The sequence below is a fragment of the Euleptes europaea genome, chromosome 5 (assembly GCF_029931775.1).
Source record: "Euleptes europaea isolate rEulEur1 chromosome 5, rEulEur1.hap1, whole genome shotgun sequence".
Lineage (NCBI taxonomy): Eukaryota > Metazoa > Chordata > Lepidosauria > Squamata > Sphaerodactylidae > Euleptes > Euleptes europaea.
The window spans coordinates 47,762,762-47,774,848 of NC_079316.1; the positions used below are offsets into that span (position 1 = coordinate 47,762,762).

Genomic DNA, 12,087 nt, shown 5'->3' on the forward strand with positions numbered 1-12,087 from the left:
TGGGCTGTTCCCAGGTGAGAGAAGAGAACTGCAGAGCTATTCAAGAACACAAAAGGCTCCAGAATATCAAATGAAATTAAGTGAGATGTGGGCACAAAGAATCTGTGAGGAAAGTCTTGACTCATGAAGTAATTCTGAGGACAAGGCAACAAAGGAAGCGACAGAAATCATAAACGAGTTCGCTCCGCATTAAGAAGAGTACTTGTTAGGCACTTAGGAGAGAACAGGACAAATGCTGTGTTGTGGGTGGCTGAAAGTGGGCTGTGTTGTTTTCCACCAAGAGTGTTTGCTGCAGTTTCCATCCCCTGGCAGGAGCTGCTACTGTGATTATTTGTATGGAACAAAGCAACTGATGTAGATATAATTCATCACTACCCTCTCAGTGAAATTACTGCATTTGCCATTGGGTTTAATGACTAATTCCCTTTAAAATCTCTTTGAAGCAGATTTGCTTTCCAGCAGAGGATATGGAGGAAGTTGACCATAATGGAAGGGGGGGGGAGCCATTTTCTTACAGTTTTTTTTTTTTTTGTAAGATTTAGTTTTCATTAGTTTAATACCCTTCCCACTACTTTCTCCTTGCAGTAATAATGTATCAGGGAGCCAGTAAGCCACTGCTAAAATTATATCACCGCAACCCCCTTCCCACTGCTCTCAGGAATTGTTACTTTGCGGGGATATCCCATCATTTTTGGCATACAGGTCATGGGTACACTTCAGATAGCAGCTTGCCTGAACAGAAATCCAGTTTCTGAACTGGAGTTCGATTTGAGCGAAAAGTAGCCTGCCTCAGTTCCTGCAGCTGTACTTGGAAAACAATTTGATTCATGCAATGGGGTAGTCTGGCAGGCACGTATGTACTCCCTCTGTTTCTTCAAACCCGAAAGGCATTCTAACACTTTCTCCTTCCATTTGGTCTCTTAGGTGGAATTTATATTGTTCCACCAGGGAATTGTTATTATGTAAAAAAAAAAAAAAAAAGGCCTTTCAGCAGTTTAATACACTCTCTATAGTGCACTTGCACAGGCTCTTGTGGGTAAGCTACGTCTTTCAGCAAAGCAAAAGTCCCCTTTCCTATTAATGTGAGGAACGTACCTTTTCTCCCTCCTCTTCTTCAATGCTATTTGCTTTAAAATACTGTTCCAAACATAAGATTCAAAATCTTCCTCTTTTTCATTCATGGAAACTTTCCATGAATAACCACTTTTTAAAATGTTTATACGCGCCTCTTCTTTAATGAAATCTGCTCCTTTTCACCAAATAATTCTGTTTTTTTGGCTTCAGACAAAGATAATGTGAGGTCTCAACTAACTCGGCATCAGAGTCTGAAAGATTCTAATTAGAATCCGAGAACGATAATTACTTACAAGTAACCAGGCTACTGGTTAGTATTTGGATGGGAGACCACCAAGGAATACCAGGGTTGCTGTTCCGAGGAAGGCACTGGCAGACCACCTCTGTTCGTCTCTTGCCATGAAAACCCCAGAAGGGGTTGCCATAAGTCAGCTGCGACTTGACGGCACTTCACAGACACACACACACACACACACACACAAAACCAGGCTACGCTTCTAACTGCATCCACCAAGGCTAGACCTCCCAGGCCAGTGATTCAGAGCAGAAAGTCAGGGACACGTGAAGCTGCCTTATACCGAATTGGACCTTTGGTCCATCAAGGACTGTATTGTCTCCTCAACACTGGCAGGGGCCCTGCAAGGGTCTCGGGGGATATCCAGTAGCAGAACATACGCTTGGGACCTTCTGCATACCACGTATATGTTCTACTACTAAGCCACAATCCCTCCCCTAATATTCTTAAAGTATAGCAACACTATTTACAGAACACTTCCATGTAAAGCAATAAGTTGCCATGAGTTTCTTGGAAGAAGGGCAGCATGCAAACACCAGAAAGCAAATTCCTTGAACAACCTCTGTCTGCTAGCTGTTGACTAAACATATATCAGGGAGAAAGCCATCCAGAAATCTTCTTTCCTCATGCCTTAAGTGTTTCTATCTGCAGGGAAATTCTGATGTCCGGTTACTTTCCAATAATTGATTTCCCTTGTGCATTCCGAGGTGGCTCAATCATGTGAAGGACCGTTCCATATAGTACCTTGAGGATTTTGGTCAGCTCTGTCCAGTGGAGTGGATACTCCTTTTCCTTCCGCCTGCTAAGCATTTGTTCACTGAACTATGCTTTGTCTTTTTTTTTCCTGCTCTTCTTTCCCTCAGAAACAAGACACTCTGAACCAAGTAAGACTCGTTTTCTGTACTCCAGTTATCACATGTTGTGTTTACATGTTGCTTTGCATGTTTGCTTCTGCATAAACTGACAGCCATCCATAATCAAGTAAGCTTCTGGTCGAGAGACACACAGGGGCATTTTTCACGGTAGATTTTGCTTCTCTTTTGCCACGGACCAATAAAAAACCCAATTTAAATGTTTTTTTCATGGCAGCGATTTATCCCCGTCAATTATCTGTAGTTTTGGTTTTTCATGGGAACAAAGCACACTGTATTTGACAACGGTTTGGTCTGTCCCTTTTGCAGGAGGCCTCCCCTTCCAACAAGCTCATTGTTTATGCCTGCCCCCAACTCCGCCCAGCAGATTACCTCGTGCGGTTCACCATCCCCAGCGCAAAAAAGCAACCACCAGTCCCTCTGGTCTCCTCCATTTTTCTTCCACCCTCACTCTGTTCTGCTTTGGACAGTCAGATTCCAAATTGGGGGGGGGGGCAAGGCAGCGCTTTCCTCAAAGCTTCCCTCTATTTTCTATAGCTGTGGAACCCATTGCCCTTTAATGAAAGACAGGATTGGGGGGGGGGCAGGAATTGCATCCATGTGCCAAGAGGTGTGCCTTGGATCCAAGGTGTGCCTTGGATTTGCAGCTCTCTAGATGCACATTCTCCCAATCCTAATTCTCAAAACTCTTCTTGGGGGCTGATTGTTGAGTTTTGAGAATTTGGATGGGAAAAGGGTGCATCTAGAGAGCAGCAAATCCAAGGAAAAACCTCCCGTGCATAAATGGCCACTGTAAACCTCTTGCATTAAAGCCAGTGCATCGTGAGAGAGAGGAGGGCTCCTGGCTTGCTCGCCGGCCCCGATCCAGCCAGTGTGCATGGCAGGGGGGAGAGGAAAGAAGGCCCCTGGCTTGCGTGCCGGCCATGATCCGGCCCCAGTGCATCGTGAGAGAGAGGAGGGCTCCTGGCTTGTGCGCCGGCCCTGATCCAGCCAGTGTGCATGGCGGGGGGGGGGGGAGAGGAAAGAAGGCCCCTGGCATCCAGCCCCAGTGCATCGAGAGAGAGAAGGGAGACCCAGAGCAGACTGGCTGCCCCTCTTCAGAAGAGTGATAGGAGGGAGTTTTGCCTTGGGTTTTCCACTCTCAGGATGCACATTTTTCCCATCCGAATTCTCAAAAATCCCCCCTCCCCGCTGCAGTAGAGGGGCCAACAGCCCCTTCCTTTGAACATCCCCCACAGGTCCAGCTGCCCTAGACCAAGCTGCCACCACCACCACCCCCAGCGCGCGAGGCGCACATGGCGTGGCCCCGCCGGTCTCCCCCTGGAGCCGTCCGTCCAACGTCCCCCTGGGCTTGGAGGTGTGGGCCCAGCTCCAAGGCCCATCTCGGGCGAGGGGCAGGGAAGGCGTGCCGCCTGCCCACCCGCCAGCCTCCGGGAAGGAGGGAGAGAAGTGCCAGGACTCTAGGCAGGCAGGCAGGCAGCAAAAGGGGCGGTATTCTTGTCTGAGCGCGAAACTCCCCCAGCCAATCACTGTTCTTGGGGGAGGAGAAAGTAGACGTCACGGGGAGTGACAGCGGAACTGAAGCAAACAATTCTTCATGGGCCTCTGAGCCAAAAAACACACGCCAACAGGAAAGGACGGTTTAAAAGTGGTTTCAGTTTCCTCAGTTATAACGCAGCTTTTATTGCTCATTCTGGGAAAATGTGGACCTACAATGAATAACCAAAAATTTGCACCGACACAAATCAGATTTGAAAGCGCAGCAAATCTCCGTGAAAAATTCCCCAAAGTTTCAGTCAGCACTCTGCAAAAGACCAACTAAGCTCCAGGGAATCCATGTACAGAAAGGCAAAGCAACTGAGAGGTTTTGCCACTGCTGTGAATTGACATCGCTATCTGCACACCAATAAACGATGCAGAACTCAGTTTACCACACACAAATTGATATAAATTGTACACCTGTGTAGGTTAAACAGGCTTTCACATAGGAGTCTTAAATCTTCTTTGGCTGCAAAGGTAACATTCTGTTTTTCTTCTATATTCTTTTATTTTTGCCAGATTTATTTTCCTGATTCATTCAGTCAAACAGGCTAACCCACTTAGGAAGGTGTTGCATAGCAAATTGACTACAGTGCCAGTTAACTGGTATGCTGATCATTTTGAGATTAGTCTACCATTTCACAGAGAGTAGAATATCCCTGCAGAGTTGTGAAGCCTTCTTTTTGGAATGCAAACTATCCTGCAGGTTTAGAACAGGAGCTTTGCAATATCTCTAGCCAGTGTGGTGTAGTGATCTCTGATCATCTTACAGTCTCTGATTGTCTCTCTGACCAGAAACAGACATGGGGAAATTATTTGCCACATTGTGGGGCTGCATGTGTAGCCATCAGTACACATGGGTCCCTCCAAAACACACACAGTGCCCCCAGGTCAGTTTCATGTCAGGAAAATGGCATGGGCAGGATGCTAGAGCCCCATGCCCCCCACCCCCGTCCCTCAGTCTTGAATTAGGCTCCAGTAGCACTTGGAAATTTACTTCCCAGCAGCTGCCATCTGACTGTGAGATGATCAGAGTCACGTCAAGGGATCTCAAACCTGTCTCATGCCAGGTTCAAATCTCCACTCAGCCACGATACTCCCTGGGTGATCTTTGGCCAGTCACGCTCTCAGCATTGCTTACCTCACAAGGTCAGCTCTCCTTCCCTGGAGGTTTTTAAGCAGAGGCTAGATGGCCATCTGTCAGCAATGCTGATTCTATTAACTTAGGCAGTTCATGAGAGGGAGGGCATCTTGGACATCTTCTGGGCCCTGGGGGTGTGTGTGGGGAGGTAGTTGTTAATTTCCTGCATTGTGCAGGGGGTTGGACTAGATGACCCTGGTGGTCCCTTCCAGCTCTATGATTCTGTGATACAATGAGGGAGAGGAGAATGATGTATGCTGCCCTTATCTCCTTGGAGGAAAGACAGGACAAAAATGCACTAAAAACTAGAAAGACTCTTTGCTGCTCTTGGTCATGCCTGGTCCACTGACATCATCTTCTGAAGTTGTGGTGTCATGAAATGTTGTGGTACTCCTAACTGTTGTATGTCAACTGTTTACTTTAGTACAAAGTAATCTTTGGTCGAGATCTGAACCAGGATCCAATGTATTCTGGGCTGCAAGTAGAACAGTGCACAGAATTGAAGCAGAAGTGAGCTGTCAGCCCTGTTGCTGCTCCACAACCCAACAGCTAAACAGCAGCCAATACTTTCAAGGAAACTCCGTATGGACCCAACAGGATGCTTGCTGCAGCTTATGCTGTACATTCAGTTATTTGTTGCGATGTGCACTCCTCAGGAGCTTTAGCTGCGTCTCATTTTCAGGCACTGCTGCTGTTGTCCACATGTGCATGCAGTCCAGTGTGTACCTTCGCTGCTGATATGTATAAGCGTGTCACCTGTTTTCTTGTGTGTAGAAAATGTATTTTTATTATGTAAACGTGTGTGCTTATGTGTAGTGTATGCTCCTGCAATGTAACCCTTTTTCAGTTTCAAGGAAAGAGAGAGATTTGTAGTTGTCTTATCAGTGATATATGTATGGTATATGTGGGTATGGGCATGTGGAATAGTATAGTATAGCTTGATCTCGTCAGATCTTGGAAGCTAAGCAGGGTTGGTACTAGGGCAGGAGACCACCAAGGAAGACTTTGTAGAGGATGGCAATGGCAAACCACCTCTGCATAATCACTCACCTTGAAAACCCTATGAGATTGCTGCAACTTGATGGCACTTTACACACACACATTTGGGGGAACATATGTTCCAGTTCAGCCCTGTCACATGAAAAAAATCAACTTCAGTGCTTCATAATATTGCTAATAGTGTGTGTGTGTGTTTTACAATGATATATTTTGCCTCTTTTGTTCTGTCTTCATTTCTCAGAGAGGTTCTTGGGATATAAATGTATTCCCTCTCTTTGCTGAACTATTTTTCTGGTGGACGTGAAATATAAATGAATACAATAGCAAATCTACACTGCTTCTTAGTCTCCAAAGTGTAGCTTTATCAGGTTTCAGGAACAAATGCTCCTCTCACACCTACAACTATTTGGACTGTTATGAAACATAGGTGTGTACCATTGGCTTGGAAGCATACCTTTGAGCCTCATTTAGGGACCATGGTACGTCCAGGGATCATGGCTGAGGAAGGAATTGTTACTACCTTTTTTATTTTTCTAGTGTAGCAAATACAATGTCAGTTAAATCTTGCTACTAAATCTAGAGTTGTTACATGTATTAGTCATTGTTCATTTGCATATGCATGTACACACATTTTCAATTGCCCACTGATTAACTCTGAGGCTGCTTCCACATGGATTTTTTGTCCCATCTTGGCTATTTTCATCTTGGCTGTTAGGGTACTGGAACAGTGTTTTCAGAAGCATCCACATTTATTTGTCCTATTTCCATGTTTTCCCTTGCTTTGCTGTGCGCTGTCCTCAGACCTGGTTTGGTATGATCTTTTTGGAAATACTACAGCCAAAGCACCTTTTGACAACACGTGAATGGGGAAGTGCATGTTTTTGGAGTTCCCATCGACATTTTCCTTGCTATTTTGCTTGCCTCAGCCCCCACAACTGCCACCCCCCCATTTTTTCAGGACTTTTAAAATTGGTGATTGACATATCACTTTAGCATAATAATATGATAATGGGCTATTGCCGCAATCTACTAGTTCACAGCTTTCATTTCCCCTTATAGTACCCTGCAGGAAAAAGAGCTGGAAACCTACTTTTTTGGGGGGTGGGGGGGATTGAAACTGGAAGACTTATAGAGCATGACAATAAATTGTAATAATACTATAGCAATCTAGCAACTGCTGATTTTTTTAAAAGCCCCCTTAAGGCCCTCCATTGGCACAGGTAAGAATGGCAGCCATGGGGGGCAGATGTAAGGAAAATGCAGGGGAAACTGCCATGTGAATACTCCATTGCCAATGCCTCTGCATGACAGTGAAAGCTACCTGGAGAATAATTGCCGTGTGAAACCAGCCTGGGGCTGAGATTAAAAACAGCATCTCAACTGGCTCTTAAAAGTATTGAATCTTTATTGGCTTACTTCATTTATAGTCTGTCTTTCCCACTGAATCTCAAGGAAGATTGCAACATATAAATATCAATCCAAACAAACAGCAAAGGCCTCCAATCAACAGTGCAGTAGGACGAGAATGACAGACTTGGAAAACAGTGCAAATGAAACACTGTTTAATGCATCAAAATCTTCTAAGGCATGGCAATCTATAGTGTAGAATGTGGGTTACAAAGGTAGAAGACAATGCAGTAAAAGAAAGGTGATACATACAATAAACATTGAAATAGACTACAAGCCTACCCCTTATAAAAGTGACCCTCTAGGGCTGCCAACTACAGGTTGGGAAGTTCCTGAAGATTTAGGAGTGAAGCCTGGGAAGGATGGGGTTTGGTGAGTGGAGGGATCTCTGTGGGGTATAATGCCATAGAGTGTACCCTCCAAAGCAGCCATTTTCTCCAGGGGAACTGTAGTTCTAATCTCTTTATAAAAACAACTCAGGGACCTCAAGAAAAGATAAATGTCTATGAACCTAAAAGTCATTTAGTCTCTCCACAACTTTGTCCCTGATACCCTTCCACGGAAGCACACTGAGCCCATGTTTCTATGACATATTCAGTGGAACCTGTTCAAAAGTTGCCAGTCATTATCTCAGAATTATGTTTGTATATATTATGCCCTTAGCAATAGCCAGTGTTGTGATTGAGAGAGAGAGAGAGAGAGAGAGAGATTATGGTGTTGGGGTTTCTAACAGGATTCCTGTCTTCACTCCCTTCCTCCCTGTCTAGCCTATTGACTATGAGGGATTCCAGCTCTTCATGAGAACATACCTGGAGGTGGACATTCCAGAAGAGCTCTGCCAGCATCTCTTCATGTCCTTCAAGCGAAAAATCTGTCAAAATTCCCCAGACAGCCAGCGGCAAAGTTCCAGCATTCCCCAGCTCAACACTCTGGGTGAGTAGCACGAATTCTCCTCCAGCAGAGCTCTGCCTGCATCACACTTCACTAGCCGAAGCTGAACACTTATTGAATCAACTGTTCACTTGTGAGGCTGTAATTGAGCATTTGCATGTTGCGTCAGATAAAAGGTAGAAATAAAGCTGGGATGTTTTCACTGAGGTCTACTTTGACAGATTGGTTGTTGTTGTTTTTTAATAAAAGAATGGATGAGAGAGTGAGCTCTTGTTTGTAGCTGCTGTATGGCAGGATTTGAAATTCCTGAAGATGGCCTGATTCTGAAGTTCCCATGTCTTATAATCCATATACCAGTTCTGTGAGTGAGGGAAAGTTTATTTCTAGTACTCAAATGCTTCATGGGAGTCCTACTCATCACAGGAGTAGTTCCCAGGAACATGGCTATGCAGGTAGTTCTTGGAATAAAAGATGCTCACAAATAGGACTTTGAAGATGAGGGATAGCCTCTGGTGGTGGTTTACGTTATGATTTTGTTAGTGGTATACCTGATGTATTGTTATTGCTACTATGATTGACGGCGCCATTTTTATCAGACTATTGTTGACAATTTTATTGTAATGTTAACGCTGTTTTAATCATAAATGGTTGTAAGCTGCTCTGAGCCCAACCTAGTTGGGAAGAGTGGCCTAAAAATCTAATACAATGAAAATAAATAAATAGTTCTGTATATCAGTGGAAACAGAGTAATAAAGTGGCTAGACCAGGGGTGTCGAACTCAATTGTCACGAGGGCCAGTTAAGAGCTCTCAAAGGACCCGATCCGGCCCTTGGGCCTTATGTTTGACACTCCTGGGCTAGACCATAAGATAGGGTTGCCAATCTCCAGGTTATGGTTGGAGATCTCCCACTATTACAACTGTTCTCCAGGCAACAGAGATCAGTTCCCCTGGAGAAAATGGCCGCTTTGGCAATTGGACTCTATGGCATTGAAGTCCCTCCTCTCTCCAAATCCTGCTGTTCTCAAGCTCCACCCTCAAAATCTCCAGGTATTTCCCAACCTGGAGCTGGCTACCCTAACAACATTAGTACATAAGGAACTGTCTTGCTGGATTTAGTTTCCAGCAGCAGCTAGCCAGATATCTCTGAGAGCTTATAAGCAAGATATGGCTATCATGGTCCTTGTCTGTTTGTTCCAAGTACCTGGAATCAGAAGTATGGAGGTTTACTGCCTTGGATGGATGTTCTAGTGATTTTAAATCCTAATCAATAAAGGGAGAGGGAGGGAGAGAGAAGGAAGATGATGAATTCCTTTTACTGACATTCTGCCTCTAGAAGACACTTTACATCAGCTTCTATCCCCTGCCTGTCTGTCATGGAACCACTCTGTGCTGCAAAGGATTCTGGGAGCATGTTCATTTGAAGGGCTGGGCAGAGGATTCTGGGAGCATGTTCGTTTGAAGGGCTGGACAGACCCATGGGAACTCACCATCACCAGATATGAATGTAAAGTTATCCTTGGAAAAAAGAGTGCTTTGGAGGGTAGACTATATGGCACTGTACCCCACTAAGGTCCCTGCCCTCCCCAGGTAAAACCTGCAAATCTTCAGGAGTTTCCCAACCTAGAGCTGGCAACCCTACCTCCCCATCTCTTGCTAGTGGCCGGGGGGACTGGCAATCCTATCTGAGAACCCCAGATTTCCCTACAACAGAAGTTGAAAACCACTATTAGAAGAATATCTGAAAACTACAGCATTTCTGGTTTATTGAGTACTGCTTCAGAACTTCTTTTCAGGCGCTTGTGAAATTGCCTACACTTTCTCAATAAAGGTGGTCCAATAAATATTATTTCTATTTTGTGTGTTGCTCAGAGGTGCTTCATATTGTTAAATCCCAGCCTACAGCTGCCATGTAGATGTGTAGTGGTGTGATAAACGTGAGCTGTGTTGCGAGGAAGAAGCATTTGTTTAATCACATATTGAAATCCCAGTGTGCCAGTTATTAGATTCATTTTCGGTACAAAATGAACTTTCCCATAGTTCCCTACTGTCAGGTAATTGAACTTGGAACTTTGTGATCTGGGACCTAGCTGAGTGTGTTACTGGTTCCTTGAGCCTCGGGCTCAAGTACCAAAGAGGAGTGTAATACTGACTTCTGCATTTGGCAGCCAGTATGAAGATTCTGGATTGGCCAGTCCTGGTATTAGGGTTGCCAACCTCCAGGTACTATCTGGAGATTTCCTGCTATTACAACTGATCTCCAGCCGACAGAGATCAGTTCACCTGGAGAAAATGGCCGCTTTGGGAAGTCCCTCCCCTCCCAAACTCATCCTCCTTAGGCTCCTCCCCAAAAACCTCCCGCTGGTGGCAACCCTACCTGGCCAGTGGCAACCTGGCAACCCTACCTGGTATAAACGCTGGGAGCCTGGCCTTTTGCTCTTGCTTGGTCAACATAGCAGTACTGACCATACTTAAGGTTCTAGCTTCATACCATCTGCAGCTGCCCACTGATTCCAGTTCCTCCACACTTTCCAGGCCTACATTCAGGCAGGGCTGCCTACAACCCTCACCAGGTCCTAGTATCTTCTGCTCATATTTCACACTGATGATGAGGCAGGATTTGCCCATGCAACCCTTTAGTACTTTAACCAAGTATTTTCTGTTCTCTTGTGCTTTTCCAAGAAAGGGAGGTCGGCTGAAATAGTGTGACAGCTGTTTATTGCAATGGCTTGCAATTAAGGTTGCAATGAACTTTTATTGCAATAAACATTAAGCAAACATCCATTAAAATGTGTATTTTCCCTTCTTTTTCTTTCTTTTATTCAGAGGGCAAGACTATTGATACAGGCATCTCCATCCAGACCGAAGTTGCTTGTGCCCCTGTTACAGGTATCATAGTGCATATGAAATCTATGCTCCACTTTTAAAAGGGAATTCTGTAGACATAAATGCAGCTGTATTAAAGTTCAGTTCCTCCACTGTCTTGCTTATTCCCCCTTTTGCCAGGGACTCCCTCTGTCTGGAATCCTGCTCAGAGACATGCTTTGGCTAAGTAAACATGTCAAGCAAACAGCACTTGAGTACCAAAGTGTTTTAAAACTCTCTCCCATTATTTTGCTCTGGCCTGGCATTTCTAACTGTTATGCCCTGCCAGGAAATTCGGCATGAAGGAATGCCCTCCTTTCAGTTCTGCATCTCTAGCATCAAGGGCAGGTGGTCAACTACCATCTAGTTTAGATAGGAAAAGAAAATTTTAAAAGCAAAAGTCCTTTACCAAGACGCTGTAGTTATTGCAGAGGAAACAAGCAGAGCCTTAGCTCTCGATCACCCCCCCCACACACACACACACATAATTCTTCCTTCAAGGAGCTCAAGACCGTGTGTTCTACTCCTGTCCTGTAATCTTCACAACAAGCCTGTGAGATAGATTACCCTGCAAGAGAGTGACTGTCGAGAGCCAATCTGCTTGTTTATCCTGCCTTTCCACTTCAAGGTAAGCCTTCAAGGTAGCTTACACAACAATTGGACAATCAATCCAGAACACAGAAGAAGAAGAGTTGGTTTTTATATGCCGACTTTCTCTACCACTTAAGGAAGAATCAAACCAGCTTACAATCACTTTTCCCTTCCCCTCCCCACAACAGACACCCTGTGGGGCTGAGAGAGTGTGACTAGCCCAAGGTCACCCAGCTGGCTTCGTATGTAGGAGTGGGGAAACAAATCCAGTTCACCAGATTAGCCTCCGCCGCTCATGTGGAGGAGTGGGGAATCAAACCCGGTTCTCCAGAATAGACTCCACCACTCCAAACCACGCACTTAACCACTACACCACGCTGGCACACAGTCCAATTAAACAGTAGCAGCAGCAACA

At 45.0% G+C, this 12,087-nt stretch overlaps 1 protein-coding gene across 2 annotated transcripts in view; it reads left to right on the top strand.

Annotated features, from left to right (window-relative positions):
* The window catches only part of DGKG (diacylglycerol kinase gamma), a 121,715-nt gene that overhangs the window by 9,829 nt on the left and 99,799 nt on the right, over window positions 1-12,087 (top strand). Inside the window, exons 3-5 of one of the 2 annotated variants that reach the window (XM_056849297.1) lie at window positions 2,233-2,253; window positions 8,095-8,260; window positions 11,043-11,105. In XM_056849297.1, the coding sequence (XP_056705275.1) occupies window positions 2,233-2,253; window positions 8,095-8,260; window positions 11,043-11,105 (250 nt within the window). The remainder of the gene's footprint in view (window positions 1-2,232; window positions 2,254-8,094; window positions 8,261-11,042; window positions 11,106-12,087) is intronic. The other variant, XM_056849298.1, reaches the window with a different exon arrangement.